The 17,108-nt window shown below is 59.2% G+C and overlaps 1 protein-coding gene across 1 annotated transcript; it reads right to left on the bottom strand.

Annotated features, from left to right (window-relative positions):
* Window positions 1-557: 557 nt before the first annotated feature.
* Window positions 558-15,846, bottom strand: Bpifb2 (BPI fold containing family B member 2). The gene is made up of 15 exons (XM_026402100.2): window positions 15,738-15,846; window positions 13,286-13,379; window positions 11,575-11,679; window positions 10,648-10,794; window positions 9,193-9,253; window positions 7,844-7,904; window positions 5,099-5,190; window positions 4,652-4,837; window positions 4,395-4,448; window positions 3,818-3,988; window positions 3,185-3,252; window positions 2,950-2,995; window positions 2,330-2,393; window positions 1,947-2,023; window positions 558-701 (listed from the first exon to the last, which is right to left on the bottom strand). Exons 1-15 carry the CDS (start codon window positions 15,844-15,846, stop codon window positions 558-560), a joined length of 1,479 nt encoding a protein of 492 aa, XP_026257885.2.
* Window positions 15,847-17,108: the final 1,262 nt, after the last annotated feature.

Raw genomic sequence — 17,108 nt, 5'->3', positions numbered from 1 at the left:
CGTCTCCTGAAGGGGGCACCTGGGGCAGTGCGGGAAGAAGCCTGGGCCCAGACCCCAGCTCTCAGGCACCTTGCAGCCTCGGCCGGGGGACAGCCCTCCCGGCCCTCTCCAAGCTCATCTGCTCCTCTGGCCCATCCACTCCCCATGTGGCCTCCAGAGCAGCCTGGTGGCCCACAGCCCCAGCCCTCGCCCCTGGCCTGCTGCACTCCGCCCAGCAGCCACCAAGGCCCCTGCTCTCAGGAGGCAGAGCTCCGCCTTCTGAAGCCCTCCCTCCCCGCGAGTCCTCCCCTGGGCCCTGGAGCATCACACAGAGGAAACTCCTTGCCACCCTTTGGTGGCTCTAGGGACAGGCAGGACCCAGGGGTGGCATGGAGGGAAGAGACCCCAGGTACAAAAAGACGTGGCTGGGCCTGGTGAAAGTTGCAACTCAGAGAAGTTTAATCAAGAGGAGGCCGATCCGACCGGCCCAGAGAGCAGCTGGTTCCCCGAAGACCGTGCAGAGCAGGGGAGGGGACGGGGACGGGGACGCGGGCCCTCAGGGAAGGTTCACAGCCCGGTCAGGCAGCCCGGCTCGCTGGCAATGGCTCCAGCTGGCTCTGCCTCCGCCTCCCCAGTGACTTGCGGGATGGGGCCCTGGGCAGCGAGGCCGGCCTCTCCCAGCCCTCCTGGTGCTCCTGCTTCAGGGGTGGTACGAGAGTCCGCTGGAAATCACGACGGAGTTCTGAAGGGCAGAGAAAGCCATGGGCGGGTCAGAGGCCGAGGGGACAGGTAGGACCCCAGTCACCCCCAGCACAGACCTTCGCCTCTCTGGGCCTCCATTTCCTGCTGTCACTAGGGGACAACCGTACCCACGGCTACAGTGAGGATGCAGTGAGAACCCATAGGAGCTGGGCACTCTGTGGGGTCAGTGCCATTGCTGTGGTATGACTGGGGGCCCAGGGCCATCGGACATCCTCTTCACATCCCAGCAGAGCTAGGTGCCCCCGTACCTCCCCAGGTCTAGTCATTCAGTCATTCAACAAACGTTCATTGAGCCTCTACTACACACCAAGCCCTGCGGCAGGTGTTGGGGCCTCAGCAAAGAACAAGCCAAACCCAGTCCCTGCCCGTTGGTAGCTCGCGGTCTAGGGCCACGTGGTCCAATATGGTGGCCGTTAGCCACACGCAGCCTCATAAAAATAATTTAAATGAAAAAAATAAAATTCAGCTCTTGTGTCGAAGGAGCCACACTCCAGGGGGCTCAGTCGTCACAGGGGCCATGGCCGCTGCTCTGACGGTGCGGGTTTCCACTTTGCAGAAAGTCCTGGGAGTGCAAGTCTCTGCCTCTGGAGGGCTAATGTGGGCCCGTCACCCGGGGAGTCCTGGGGATCCCCACTGCTCCTTCCTATGGTGGGGATCCCCCAGTGCCTTGGGACCACAGTTCCCAAGGAACAGGGGCTTCTCCCTGGAAGGACATCAGTGGTCCCCCTTGGGGTGTGGTGGCACAGAGACAGCGTGGAGGGGCCTTGGCTCAGCGCTCTGTCCCGGGAGCTCCTGCCAAGGGAATTCCCTTTTGTTTCCCAGGGGAGACAGGACGCCACTCTAGGGTGTCCCCGCAGGCGGCTGGGCCTCTATTCACATCTAGGGCTGTCCCTGTAGAAGGTCCCCTCCAGCCCGCAGAGGTTGTCCCCAAGGCTGAGCCGCCATCCACCCTAACCCTAACCCATCCAGGGCGCGGGATCTGGGGAGGCTCGAGACCCTGCCGGGACTCAGTGAGGACTAAAGCAGTGACGTCCTCACCACTGGAGTCCCCGGGTGTCCTGAGTCGCCCACCTCTTCACAGTCAGGGTCATGGTGTGCCTCTGGAGCAGGGTGAACCCCAGGCCTGGCTGACCCCAAGACCCTCTGTGGTGCTAGCAGGTGAGAGGGAGAGAGGAGACCCCGGGCCCCATCCCAAAGGCCCTCACCTCATTGATGCAGATATCAGGGTTGACATAGTGGAGGTTGGTCACCGTCGGGAGGGAGATGCCTATGCCCAGGAGCGCTGCAGGTGGGAAGGAAGTCACGGTCAGCCAGAGGCAGTGACCGACCACCACCTGGAGCCGGCCCTGGGTGTCATGTGGATGCCATTATTATTCTGCCATTTTACAGAAGGAGGACATGAGACTCAGAGAGGGGAAGCAACTTAGTGGAGGTCACCCAGCTACCATGCAGGTACAGACCCAGATGCCCACACAGGCAGCTGGACTCTGGGGCCTGGGAGGGAGGAAGGGGGTGGGGCAGAGCACAGACGGGGTATGGGGTCCACAGGGGACCAGAGGCCCTGCTGCGCTGGGTGGGCACGACTCACCATTGAAGTGTTCCAGCAGGGGCTTCTCGAACACAGTGTTCATGAGCACGTACATGCGATCCAGCTGCAGCCACAGGGCCAGGGGTCGGGCCGAGAGGGAGGGACCATTAGGCCCACAGAGAGGCAGACAGACAGAGGGACAGGCAGAGGGAGGAAGGCAGGTCACCCACCTCTGGGGACTGGGGGGAGCCTCCCAGGAGTAGGCCACAGAGTGAGGCTAGCCTGAGGGACAAGCCCCAGTGGGCCAGCACGCACACACTATGGCCACAGGGGACCAGCCAGCACCAGATGACCCACCGAGGGACAGACCCACAGACGGGCGCATGGTGGCCAAGGACCTGACCACATGGCATACCCACGGGACCAGCCAACACTGTCTGACTTGTCCTTTAATCACAAAGGACTCCTGGTCTGAGGGCCAGGCCCATGGGGTATTCGTCCCCAGGCAGAGTGACCAGAGGCTGTGACTGACCCACAGCAGCAGGGCCGGGCCAGCTGACTGACCACTGCCCCCAAGCGCCCCAGGGAGGCTGATTATGGTGGCACATGTGGGCACACCCCCTGCCCAGGCTTGAGCTCTGCCCACCCGTGGGGAGCTCCGTGATGCACCCCCCACTCACGTTAATTGAGCCCACGTTGGAAGAGGCCACGGCCAAGTAGATGTCCCTGGGAGACAAAAGGGAGCTCCAGGGGGGGCCTGGCTCCCCCACCCCTGCAGCACCCAGCCGCACCCCAGGCTCCCCCACTGACGGCCGTGACCCCCGTGGCTGTGACCCGTGGCTGTGACCCTCGTGGCTGTGGGCCCACTGCACAGACCCTCCCACCAAGTCCTCTGGGGTCGAAGGCCTCGCTTACCCCACCACAGAGGTGGTCCCGTAGAGCTTCGCCTTGGACACGGAGAGCTGAAGGTTCAGGTTCACCACCTGGGTGCAGGGAGGGCAGGGTCAGGGCACAGCCACGCGGGAGCCCCTGCCCACCCTCCCCTCCCCCTCCCCCACCCCGTGCATTGGCAACACAGGTGTTTGTGAAGCACCGGGTGCCAGGTCCTGCACTCAGCCCTGGGGACAACGCAGTGTGAATAAAGCTGGCCAGGTCCCTGCCCAGGAGCCCACCACAGGCCAGTAGGGGTTAAGCAAAGTTAGAGTAACCAGACAGGGTCCTTGCAGGGAGTGGAGGATGAGCGGTGGTCTGGAAGGGCTAGTGGGAACCTTCTCCCTCAGGGTGGGGCAGGGTGCCCTGAGGAAGGCCACAGCATTTAATCTGAGAACCAAAAGATGCCAAGGAGCTAGCCATGCCAAGAGCAGGGAAGAGCCCCCTGCAGAGGGCCCAGTACGTGCAAAGGCACTGGGGCAGGAATGTGCTGCTAAACAAGTTCAAGAGACAAGAGGGGACCACCGTGGACAGGAGAAAGCCGGCGAGGAGCAGGCGGGAACGCACGAGCTCTTGAGAGGCGCCCTGCCTGGCAGCCCCACCTGGCTGGCTTCTTACCACAGTCAGGGAGAAGAGGGACTGGAAGGCCGAGTTGGAGGAGGTGGCCAGGACCTCCACCAGGGGCTGCAGCCGCAGCGTGATGCTCCTGTTGTGGAACGCAGCCACGGGCGTGGCACCCAGGCGCACCTTGAGCACCACGGGCTTGTGCTCGGGGACCTGGTGGGCCACCTGGAGAAGCAGAGAGGGCACGAGGGAGGGAGCCCTGCTGGGCGAGGGCTGAGCAGAAGTCCCACCCAGTCACCCCCCAGTGTGGCCACCACCGGGGCCCTCCCGACTGGGCCACAGGGGCACATCCAGGCCAAGCCCTTGGCCCTCCAGGAGGAGGCTCCTGAGCTGGGCCCTGAGGGTGAACAAGGCCCAGGAAGAAGGAAGGGTGCCCGGCAGGGACACTGCTGGGAGGAGGCAGTGGGAGAGCAGAGCGAGATGTCCACACAGGCCAGGGGCACCCCGGAGGGCTGGGGAGCAGACTTCAGGGCAGGTACTGAGCCAACCCACCACGGACGGACACGAGCCAGCCGAGGTCGCACACCCCAGGGAGTCCCCAGTACCTGGGGGGACCAGAAAAGGCACCGACCTCGGGGATGAACTGGCTCAGGACGGAGGTGTTCAGCGGGTTGTCTTCTGACTGCTGCAAGCCCCCACCCAGGACAGGTTTTCAGGCAGCCATTCCCCAAGCAAGGCTGCCACGTGCCCCTCCCGGACAGGAACCCCGCCCCACGGACCCCATGCCACCTTGCCAGTGGCCACCCTGTTATCTGTCCCACCCGCCTGCCACTCGGCATCTGTGGTGTCCCCCGGGAAGGCCACGCACCGGGCAGAGGCCTCGCTCACCAGGTGCGCGGTGATGTCCAGGTTGAGGGCCCCGGCCTTCTGCAGCAGCAGCAGGACAGAGTCAAACAGGTTCTGAGACAGGGCCAGAGTGGCCATGGCCGCCTTGTTGCCCACCAACTCTGGCAGCTCCAAGTGGGGGGTGTCCATGGGCAGGATGATGGGGTTGCCCAGCAGGAAGAGAACCGCCTACGGTGGAGGGGGGAGAAGAGCACCAGGGTCTCAGGAGGGACGTGGCCCTGGGACAGGTCCAGCTCCTAGATCCCCACCCCCACCCCACCCGCCACGTGCACGCCAGCCTCCTGCCTCTGCCTGGGGGTCACACTCCCTGCAGAACGTCACACCAGCCCCTCTCCCTTTCACTTCCCCATTTTTTTAAGATTCTTCGAGGACACCAAGGACCCCAGAAGCCACCGGCTCCCAGCACTGGGCTGACAGGAAGGTACTTGCATTTAGATTCATGGAAATGTAGTCCCGGGTGATGTTGGGTGCGTTCATCATGTAGTAGCAGATTTGGGACTCGGGGCTCACAGGGTTGAGGCCTTCATAAAATCAGGATGGAGAAGAAAAAAGGGGATAGTGAGACCATCAAAACTAGGTTATTAAAAACTACCTGGAGTAGCCAGAACCAGGCCAGCCAGAGGGACTGGCCAGGCCTCTGGGGAAGCACATGTCAAAGGGCACAAGTTCTGCCCCCTCACAGCCTGCTGACTCTTAGTTTAGACACAATTCTGACAAGGTGGCTTCTGCTTTCTCAATCAGTAAAAGACTAGTGACCCAAAATTACAAGGAAGGAGAAGGCTCAGTCTGGGCCTTCTTTACCTCCTGATAAAAAGCAAGAAGGAAAACAGAAAAAGAAGAGAGCTCACATTTATCAAGTCCAGATACTTGACTTACTCTGAGTCAGCCACCACCACAACATGAGGAGATGGCCTTACCTACACACATGCACACACCGTTTGGAGTTCAGTGTTGCCTAGGATTGTATATTTGGTCAGTTTTCAGTCTGACCTCAAAGCTATGGTGGCTCCATCTAATCACACTGCCCCCTAAAGGAACACCAAAGGCACATATCCCCAGGTGTAGCCAGTGCAAGAGCACAGGAATCTGACTCCCCTACAAAGACTCAGGGCAGCTTGCAAGAAGGCACAATTAAGAGCCCAAAACCTATGAGGCAAGTTTACTCAAGGCTCTGAATATTCTGCATGGGAAAGGATGCAGAAGTTATCCATGACGGGAACCACATCCCTGGACCTGGTTGAAGGTGTCTCAGGTTAAGCTCAAGCCCAGCTGTTAGGAAAACCTACCTCAGCAAGAGCTCTGCTCCCAAGGCTCTGGATGACCAAGTTCACTATGTATGTATATGAGTCTGCATGGATATCAATGTGTATTACACTGTCTGTATTGTTTGGTTTTGTTTACATATAAAATATGTAATTACACTTAATATTTTCCATATAAAAACATAGGATATAAAAATATATAAATATGTTTATAAGTACATGAATGTATTTATCTCTATTCAGATTCCTGTTTTTCTATTGTCTCTTCTGGATTTAATTTTATTTTTTCTAATGTTTTGGAAATGTTTTATGATTGTAAAAGCAACGGAGTATGACTCCATTTCTAAAGATCAGGAGCAGTGGGCAGCATGAGGGACCTGGGAGCCAGTGTCATGCTCTGTACCTGAGTATGGGGGGATTACGCAGCTCTGCATTTGTCAAAATTCACTTTTTAAAAAAAGGTGAATTATTCCATATTTTCATTATAAGTAAAAATATTAAATTTTTTTAAAAATGATATATATTCATGAAAGATGTTTAAGAAATGGGAAAAATAGATGAAAATGTAGCCCAGAATTTCAAATTTAAAAAAAAATTCCTTATGCAGAGGTAAATCTCTCTTCTTTCCTGATCTCCATCCCTCTCTCTCTCTCTCTCTCTCTCTCTCTCTCTCTCTCTCTCATCTAGGGTGAAACCCCACATAGTTTTGTGTTCTTCTGGGTTTTAAACATTGTACTATTAGTACTTTGGCTAAAGGCAGAGGATGGGGGAGGCAGACGGAGCCTGACAGGTGGAGGGAGGAAGGCCTTGACCAAGGGCCCTGCCTGCGTGGTGGGTGGCCCCCAAACTTGTCCTGCAGGAAGGGCCCTTGGAGCAGCACACAATGGTCATGCCCTGCCCCTGGGGCCCCTGGCTCACCCTTCCTGCCCACTGCCTTTAATCTCTCAGGCTGTGCATGGCCCTGAGCCTGGTGCCCAAAGGCTCCAAGGACACAAAAGGACAGGATGGGTGCCCTGGGGCCACTCATCCCCCTTCCTAGAGCTACTTCAAGAGTCCATCTGTAAAGTCCAGCACCCTGTCCCATAAACCCAGCTGGCTCCCTGGCCCAGCGCAGGCGCAGCGCTTGACACGAATCGCCGCAGCTCATCCTCATGAAGGCCATTCTCCCATTTTACAGAGGAGGACCCTGAGGCCCAGGAGGGCTGACTGACCTAACGTGGGTCACACAGCCAGGAGCCCAGCCAGTCAGGCTCAAGGGCAAGCTGCCCTGGGACGTGATGTACTTGTCCTCCTGCACTGGACCAACAGCTCTGCTTAAATCAACTTCCTTTTTCTTAAACTGATGGCAAAGGAGAACCTCCCCTCACGTCAAAAATCAGAAATCTGCACCAACAGTCAGGAAGTCCCCAGGTGGATGGGGTGGTCACCCATGCCCTCCGACACGGCCTTTGAATGCATAACTGTTCGATTGAAGAAATTGCATCCCAGACACACAATACATCTGGGACAGCCTGGTCTGAGCCCCGACCCCCAGGGCAGGCCAGGCCAGCTCTAGTGACACACGTGCCCAAGGCCACAGCCTGCCCTATGCGGCCCCTTCCCAGTGTCGGCGCCCTGAAACCCCCCATTCCTGGAAATGACGTGGGCTTGAAGATTCTCCAATATTAAGACCCATGACTTAAAGACTGGCTTTTATTTTCTTTCTCCAGATGATTGGAGCCAAAGTATGCAGTTCTGGAATCAAAGACTTGGTTCTAGAATTCAGAGTCTCCCAGGCTGCACAGAGGCCTGCGGTTTGAAGACCCCCCGTCCAGCCTTGCTAAGACTGGCCTCCCAGACTCCGGGGAGTCTTTGAAGGGTTTGGGGGCCCCAGGGCCCTGGCCTCCCATTGCCCTGAAGCCCCAGGTCTTACCGATTAAGGTGCCCATGTGGATATTGATGTTGTCCACCAGGTTGGCCAAGTTCAGGTTCAGCTGCGGGGGACAGAGAGGAGGCGGTGAGGGGCCACTGCGGCTGGAGGCAGAGCTAGAAGGAGTCCAGGGCTGTGCCGAGGCCCCCTTTCCCCTACGCCGAGCCCGGAATCCCACCCTGGCATCTTCCGGCTCCTCCTCTGGGCACCAGGGAATCTGAGAGGTGCCCCAGAGGCTGGTCATGGCGGTGGGGCCCAGAGGCACACAGAACCAGGGGCTATGCAGGCTGCTGAGGTGGCCCCAGCTGGGGAAGTGACCAAGGCTGGGAGCCTACTGCCCCAGGGTCCAGAGGGCCAGCTTTGGAGGGCGCAGTGCCCAGGACCACAGCAGTCAGCAAGCCACAGATGCCAGTCCAGGGGGACTGGAGGTTCTCCCAGGCACAGTGGGCAGCCGTGGGCGCCATGCTCTGGCCAGAGGAGAGACCGCAAGGCCGGGGCACTCACTGTCCAGGCCAGGTGACAGCGGAGGAGCTGGGCCATGCAAGGCCAAGGCGGGGAGGACAGGGCCTTCCTGTCCCCTAGAGCCACACACGACCCCTGCCCTGAAGGACCTCGTAAGAAGCTGTCCCATGGGCAAGGCCAGGGTCCTCCTGGGCAGCCGGTGGGACCCTGGGACAAGCTGCAGCCCCTCCTGCCTCCAGCCCGTCCTCCCTTCAGCGGGAGGCCGTGGCCTCTTCTTCATCTGGCCTCTCCGCACCCCTCACGCGGAGGAAGGGCTGGCCTGGAATGGCCGAGAGGGAGGACCCGTTCCCTGGGCAATGAGACCTGGAATCCAGGGGACAGCCTCCCCCAAGGTCAGTCGCATGCTGACAATGACAAGAGCAAAATCTGCTGTGACCCCAGAGCACCCACTCTGCCCAGCCCCACGGGGGAGGGCGGACGCTCACTGCAGACGCGGAACCCGGGGCACCGGAGGGTGACGGCGGGGAGGAAGGTCAGGACCCACCGGCTCCTCTGCTCTGCGCCAAGCCCCGTCCACAAACACTGTCCCCGCCAGCCTCTCCCACGGAACTGGGCTCCCCCCAAGGGCATGAGCCCCACGGGACCCACCCTCTCCCCCTGGACAACACATCAGCCCCTCTGTCCTCTGGGGGAAACGGGAGGTGCCCACGGGGAGCTGTCAAGGGTCCTGGGTGGGGACATGCCCAGTGGTAGGACACCGGCTCTACATGTGAGGCCCTGGGTTCCATCCACCCCAGGCTCCCACCCCCTGCGCCCGCGACCCCTCGTTCATTCATCTCTCCTTCAGACACAGCAGCACCCGGTCCCGGGCCACCCCGCAGGGTCTTCACCTTGCTGCTGAGAACAGCTTTGATGTCCTTCTGTAGCGTGGCCAGCAGCGCAGGGGACAGGCTGAGGAAGAGAGGCAGAAGGGTCTGTGAGTCCCCAGGGCCTGTCCCTCAGTGGGGCGCTCACAGCCCAGGCCAGGGGAAGGCGGAGGGGCCCGGCCAAGCAAGGCCCAGGCGGAGAGGACAGGGCCTTCCTGTCCCTGTGCCCCAAGGCTGGGACAGAAGTCTCTGTCCCCGGGCAGAAGCCCAGAGATTCCTGCCAAGACCCCACCGGGGGCCAGGCAGCCCTGGAATCATGGTCCCACGCTGCAGGGGAGGAAGCTGAGTCTTGGTCTCAAAGTGGCCGAGAAGGTGATGCCCGAGGCCAGGTTCGGGAGAGGCAGAGACACTGCAAAGGCCAGAGGAGGCCACCCTGCTGTCCCCTGGCTCCATGACCACTCAGAGCCCAGGGTGGTGGGCTGGGGCGGCAGGATCCAGGGTCTGCTTCCTGCTTTGGTTCCATTCTCTGTGACTAGTGAGGTCCCCTCCTGGCCCTGGAGCTCAGAGAGGGGGTCTCAGTTGGTGGTTCTCAGAGGTGGCCCCGGGGAACCGAGCTTCCTCCATCTGTCAGGGGTGGATGGAAGTCACAGCTGGGACTCACTGGACCACGCCTGGGAGCGGGGAGAAGCGTCTGGGCTTTCACCATGTCAGCTCTGGCTGCAGCCTCCCCTCCAGTCACCAGAAGTGGCCCCTGCCCGCGGAGACCGCCAGGGACCACGGTCTACCCAGGACACGGCATGAATGAACGAACGTGTGTGCACCGGTCTCTGGGGAAAGTGGTCAGGCTTTGTGCAAACATGGCGTCTTTAAAAGACTCCAAAATGCTCAACCACCTCGGAGTGAGCTCCTCCTCATGTTTGGGAAGATGGGGACACAGTGTTGGGGATTCAGGAACAGTGGGATCAGGCAGCTTCCTTCACTTGAATTCAGCTCCTGGCCTTAGGCTAGTCACTCAGATTCTCTGAGCTCCATTTGTTCTGTAAAATGGAGGAACCCTGACACCTACTGGGAGGAGCACACAGTAGGGCTCAGGCAGGTGCTGTGTTAGTCTACATGAAAACATGAGCAGCCCCTCCACCCTTTGCAAGCTGGCTTCCCACTCCCACTCTGCAGGGAGGGGTGGCCTCCGAGGCTCCCGACAGCCAGTGTCATGGGCAGAGTCCCTCTCCAGGGTGTCCATCACTGGCTGTGCGTATGGGTGGATAATGACTAGGATAGGCTGTGTGACCTCAGGCAAGTCTCTCCCCCTCTCTGAGCTTCAGTGTCCTCCATCACAAAAGAGGCATGATAATGGGGGTCTCTTAGGTCTATTGTGTTCATTGGGCAAATATTTGAGGGGGACACTCAAGAACTGGCCCCACAGCCCTGACACGGGGGTTCCCGGAGCCCTGCCCTCCGTACCTGTGAGCAGACACCTACTTTTTGTTGTCATCAAGCACCGTGGCTCGGCCGAAGTGCGGGAAGAAGGTGGAGATGCTGATCTTGGGGGTCCCAAGGGAGCTCTGGGTCACACGTAAGTCAGACTGCAGTATCACAGGCACCATCAGCTCCAGGGACTCTGGGACACTGCAGGGAGGCCAGGCCTGAGTGCGGGCGGTCCCACCCAGCACAACCTGCTCCAGCTGACCAAAGAACCCCAAGTCCCAGACCCGGGCTGCCCCCCACGGGGCATGAGACGGCTGCACCAGGGCAGGCCCAGAGCCCCCGGCCGCGTGGCTACAGATGTTGCAGTAGGTGAATTCTGGCCCTCTGAGCCCCCCACCGCAAGACCCTGGGCCAGTCACTCTCCAGGCACAGCCTCAGCTTGCTCTTCTGTGAGGAAGAGGAAGAGTGGGCCTGGGACTGGTGGCACTTATCCCGCAGTGCTGTGCTGAGTCTCCCACGAGGTCACCAGGGGAAAACAGCCCGCTCTGGGCCCGGCCCCCGTGAGCGCTCATGAAACAGCAGTGCGGGGAGGAGGGGTGAGAGCAAGGGCTCCCCAGAAGGCCAGCTCATGGCCTGGCCATGGACTGCCATCGCCCAAGAGCTGCCTGGTGCTCACGACTCATTCTGATAGCTACGTTTATTGAGCACCTACTGTGTGCCTTGCACCATGAAAGAGGATGGTGGTGACAAGTACAGGAATGAATCTACTCACAGCCCCGCTGCCCAGTTTCACCCCATTTCACAGAGGGGGAAACTGAGGGTTGGGGAAAGGGCAGGGGCTGGGATCTCAGAGATTCTCTCACTGTCTTTCCTGCTCAGAGGGTACAAGAGAGTGGCCTGGAGGAGGTGCCGGCCCCCCAAAACCTGGTCTGCCTTACTCTGCTCCTTGGAGTGTCCCCCAACCGGGAGGTAGTCACTCACCAAAACACCTTGACAGTGAAATTGGCGGCCGCCCACATGTATATGCCGAAGTCAGGGAGGAACTTCAGGTGGAGGCGCGTCACGCGGACTTCTGGAACCTGGATCCTGCAGAACCAAGGTGACAAGGGAATCCACGCTGCATCGGGGGCCTGAGCCACCCTCACGCCGTTGGTGCTAAAGAAGAGTTTTCTGAGGACGGGACCATGAGGGGAGGGGGCAGCCCTGAGCACAGGCAGGATGTGTACCGAGCAGGGCCACCGAGGGCCGAGCCTCCGGCAGGACTGAGTGACCTCAGTCACTGCACAGGTTTCTGACGTTCCTGACCACAGAACTTAGGAAGGGGCAGGACCGACCCTGGGACCCACTGAAGGTGGAAATCCCTCCAGAGCTTTCCCGCAGACAGGGTCAGCTTGCAGCCCTCCGGCAAGGGGACAGTCCCCCTCCAGCAAGGGGACAGTCCCCCTCCAGGGCTGCCTGTTCTGATGGCCACGCTCTGTTCAATGACCCTGTTTTCCTTTTTCCCCAAGTGAAAATCCCTTTATTTCTTAGTTGGGGGTGGGGGTGATCAGACACGACAAAGCGGCAGGAGAGGTAAAGGTCATATCCAGACCCACCCTGAACACCATGGCCATTGGCTTCAGGTGGCGTGGGTTCACAGTGTACCCCAGCACACAGGCCACCCTAGAGCCTGCTCCACAACCACCTGAGTGTGTTCCCACGGCTGCAAATGAGGGCCCTTCTGTGGGACATGTGTGGCATGGCCAGACCAGAGACCGTGGCAGAAGCCTTGGTGGGTGGGTGTCTACGCGGTTCCCGGCTCCCAACCACTATTAATGTGCCAGGAACAGCATTCCAGTGCTCCTTGGGAGGTCTCAAACCTGTGGCCCTGAGCCAGCTGGTTATTTACCCATGTGTGTTCCAGGGTCTTAAAGTTAAGTTTTTCAAATTGAAAATATAGATGATAAGTAGGTAGGTGGGTGGATGGGTGGATGGATAGATAGATAGATATAGAAAGATATAGACAGAAGCTATTTGTAGATAAATAGATATAGACGATATAGAGATAAATAGAGATAGAGATAACAGATAAAGATAGATGAAAGATAAAGACAGAGGTAGAAATAGACACATAGATGAGATACATAGTTAGATGATAGATAGACAGATACATTCTTCTGGACACCCAGACTCCTGGCAGTAGCAAGTCTCTGTTCCCACATTAATGGGGACACTTTGCCCAATCTCTGCAGGTGCCTGAGTTTGAGGCTCTGTGCATTAAAGGACAGAGGCGTGACGCTCAAGACTTGTGTCTAAACCTGGTCCAGCTGTTGGAGGGAGCAGCTGGGGGTCCTGCCAGCTCTGTGGATCCTGGAGCCACAGTCTTGGCCCTGAGAACAGAAATCCACTGATCCAAAGGTGCGGGGGCCCCTGTGACTCCATCTTGGTCCCGTCTCCTAAATCTTGTAAGCAGTCACCCAGGCAGTGGGCGCCTCTAACCTGGCAAGGGGAGCACTCCTCCACAGACAAGGGTGCTCATCCAGTGGTCTGGGAGTTGAGCCAGGTGGAACGCCTCCTCCCAGGGCGCCTGCAGGGGGTGGGGGAGGCCTCCTGTGCAGCTCAGGCAGGATCCTCCCTCCTGATGGGCTGGAGCACACACCTGGCTGACTCCACCTGGGGTCGTGAGCACACCTCTAAAAAGGGGAGCACTCACCTGACAGTCTGAAGCACCTCACTACTCTGGTCCAGAAAATGCTGGTCATCAACTTTTAAGGCCTCCTGGAGAGGAACTTTCCCGAACTCAGACACTGTAGGGCCAGGACAGAGCAAGGTCAGGCTGCCCTTGGTCTTCACCAAGCAGCAAGACCACCACCTCCCATCTGCCCTGCACCTGGAGTGCAGGGGACTCGGCTTCTGGAAGGGCGCAGCTTGCAAGCTGCCTCAAGGCGGTCCACCACTCACCCCGGGCCCTCCGCGGGACAGGCCGGCCCCTCTGGCTTCTGCCTCTCAAACCCCTGCACATTTCATGCCATTCCTCAGAGAATAAAATCCTTTGCCTCTCGCGAGGCTCCAGGAGGCCCCCAGCATGCCTGGCGGCTGAGGAGGCTGCCCCTGGGCAAGGAGGGACCTCGGCTGGAGGCTGGACACCCCAAAGTCCTCAGATTCTGGGTGCAAGTCCCAGCACTGCCGCACTGCCCGGGTCGCAGCTCCATGCCCCCGTTTCCACATTTGCAATGATTATAATGGTGCCGTCACCTGGGGCCACTGCAAAGGCGGTGCGAAATGAGTGCTGGCTACCACCGCGGCGGCTGTCCTTACAGAGGACTAATGGTGGCTGTCCCTTACAGAGCCGGGCACTGTTCTAAGAAGGGAGGGTCAGCTCAGGAGCGGGGAGGCGAGAACCCGCTCAGGCTCAGTGGGGATGGTGGGAAGAAGTCCCTGGGCCTCAGTTTCCCCAGAGGCAGAGCAGGAAGGCCAAAGCTCCAGCTCTTGGATTCCCACGTGCTGAGCCCCCTCTTTGGGGCGCTTGCAGTCTGGGGCTCCGGGCCGGGTGCCCTGATGCAGAGCAAGCCGCCCCATGTGCCAGGTGCGCCGCCCACCGGATGTCCACTAGGAACAGACACCCACATGTAAAACCAGGGAGGGATCCTGGGGACAGCAGGGGGCGGAGCGTCAGGGCGGGGCAGCTCGTGGCCACGCCCACCCCGCCCACAGGCATCCGTGCGAGACGGTGGACAAGTCAACAGTCACGTTAGGCTCGGATCACTGCCCGCGCTCCCTGTCTGCTCATCTGCCCGGATCCGAGGCCCCGGAAAGCCGTTGCACCCTGAGGGCCGAGGGAGGGGACCCTGCTGCTTCCCAGAGCCCGGGACACTGAAAATCCCTTCTGCTGCCTGCTGGAGCTGCTCACCCCGGCAGTTGTCCACCCTGACCCAGGTTTTGTGGGACACAGAAGCTCCCTGGGAGGCCACAGGTCGTGAACAGACTTCTGTGCTCAGTCCTGGACCGTGGCAACTTTGGTCCCTCCTGGGCCTACGTTTCCTCCCCAGGGGACAGGGCAGGTCTCCAAAGGATTTAGCAGCAAAGTGATGAGACAGAGGCCTGGCCCAAGAGGGGCCCAGAGAGGGCTGGCCCTCTCCCACTGAGCCCAGCAGGATCTAACCTCAGACACTCCCCACAGCACTGCTTGACCTGCTGCTCTCCCAGGACACATGCACGTGCAGATACCACACACATACATTATACCCGGGGAGCACAGCCATCCAAGCACATGCGGTGATCACACACCCTCCCCGACACTCGAGTACACAGGTGAGCACATCTGCACAGAATTCCAAACCCAGCCAGGCATAGTGGAGCACACCTGGAATCCCAGGGACTTGGGAGGCTGAGGCAGGAGGATTTCAAGTTCAAGGACAGCCTCAGCAATTTAGCGAGGCCCTAAGCAAGTTAGCTGAGGACATGGCTCAGTGGTTAATCACCCCTGGGTTCCATCCCCAGTACCCACACACCCCCCCAAAATTCCAAATTCATAAGTAAACATACAAAAAATGGAACTAACCACTAATACACGTGAACACAGACATGTGTGCACGTTTGCATATTGACCATATGATACATAGTCCTGCTCATTTAATAAATATTCATTGAGCAGTGCTGGCTCAGGCACTGTCACAGCAGCGGATAAGAATCCTTTTGTGGCCAGGCACAACTATAGACCCAGTGGCTTGGGAGGCTGAGGCAGGAGGATGTTGAGTTCAAAGTCAGCCTCAGCAACTGAGTGAGGCCCCAGCAACTCAGCGAGACCCTGTCTCTAAATAAAACATTAAAAGCTCAGGTGTAGCTGGGTGCAGTGGCGTGTGCCTGTAATTTCAGAGGCTGAGGCAGGAGATATCTTGAGTTCAAAGCCAGCCTCAGCAACTTAGCAAGACCCTCAGCAGATTAATGAGACCCTGTCTCAAAATTTAAAAATTGAAAAAGGGCTGGGGATGCTGCTCAGTGGTTAAGCACCCCTGGGTTCAATCCTCAGTACCTCCCCACAAAAATTAAAAATAAGATAATTTTTTTAAAAATAATTCTTTTGCATTCACAGCGCATACACACTTTGGAGTGCCCACACATGCAGACACGGGCTCCATGCACAGATTGGGTGGTGCCTCTCTTACCGTAGCTCAGGACGGCCTTGTTGATTCGGACCACGGTGCCTGCCGTGGAGGCGCTGACCACGGGCAGCAGCAGTGCCAGCAGAAGCCTCAGCCCATGCACCCCAGCCATGGCTGAACTGGCCTCCGCCCCAGGATCTGCAGGTGGATAGAGTCAAGGCTCAGGTAGTGAGCCCGCACAGCCCACCCTTGGGCTCCCACCAGCCTGTCTGGAGGACACAAGTCCCAAGTGAAGAGCACAGCCTGGCCCTGGACCCCGGACACCAGGAGGGAAACTGGTTTGGAAACGGTTCCCAGACCCTGAGAAGGCGTGGCTTTGCCCCAGGCCACACAGCCTACAGGGGACAAGTGCAAACCCCACCTCATGTCAGAGGAGGGTGGAGAGAATCCTAGATGGGGAGATGGGGGGCAGCTTCCTGTCCCAAGAAGAGGACCCTGACCAGGGTCCCAAGGCCAGGGCTGTCACCAGGAGTCCAGTCTGGGGTGGCGGCCCACCCTGGCTCCAGGGTGCAGACCCAGGGGAGGACCCAGGTGGCTCCTGCCTGATCTCCTCCTAGCCTGCATGTTGGCCTCCCCCAGGACCCAACCCACCCGGCCTGGCCTGGCTCAGTGAGCAGGTCAGTACCGAACCTGTGTTCAACCTCTGTCCCAGCAGGAAGGGACGAGGGGACACAGCTCAGAGGGGCCCCCTGAGGCCCAGCAAGGCAGCCCCTGCCCGAAGTCCCCCAGCAAGGCCAGGGGTGGCTGGAGTCCCCTGCAGCAGGCAGCCAGCGGTCATGTCCCCATGGAGCAGGGGACAAGTGCCAGACCCAGCCCCTTCCTACCTCAGGTAGTTCTTGAGGCAGGTGGACACTCAGCCCAGACAAGTCTGCTTCTGCCTGAGGTGGACGGGTGCGCAGGTGGCTTTATGAGGCTTCCCCATGTGCAGGGCCCACTGGGCAGGGCCTGGGGCAGAGGAGGTCCGTGGGTGGTGCCAAGTGTTTTCCCTGCAAACACCGTCTTTGCCAAGTGTCCATCTCAGTCATGTGCGATGGGCTGCCACGTCGCCAGGCCTGGCTGCCAATGGCTGCGAGACCCTGGAGCTGGACAGCGCTGGTCTCCAGGGCCAGGAGCCTCCGGAAGAGTGGCTGTCCCCAGGGGTGGTCCCTCATCAGCCCGGGCAGGCCCACCAAGGCCCAGGAAGAAGGGAGTGCCCAAACACAGGGGGACGGCCACAGTGACCCCTCAAGCTTGGGGTCCCCACACTGTCCCCAAAACACGACCCTTTCAGAGGAGAAGGAGGCTACCTGAGCCCCAGTCCCCTGATCCTGGCCACACCCTGAGCTTTGTCTCTGGGTAAACACTGAGACCTGACCCTTGTCACTGACTGAGGTC

The sequence above is a fragment of the Urocitellus parryii genome, chromosome 6 (genome assembly GCF_045843805.1).
Source record: "Urocitellus parryii isolate mUroPar1 chromosome 6, mUroPar1.hap1, whole genome shotgun sequence".
NCBI classification, from domain to species: Eukaryota; Metazoa; Chordata; class Mammalia; order Rodentia; family Sciuridae; genus Urocitellus; species Urocitellus parryii.
The sequence above is the reverse complement of the archived record's forward strand: the minus strand, read 5'-3'. Positions and strand labels throughout refer to the sequence as shown.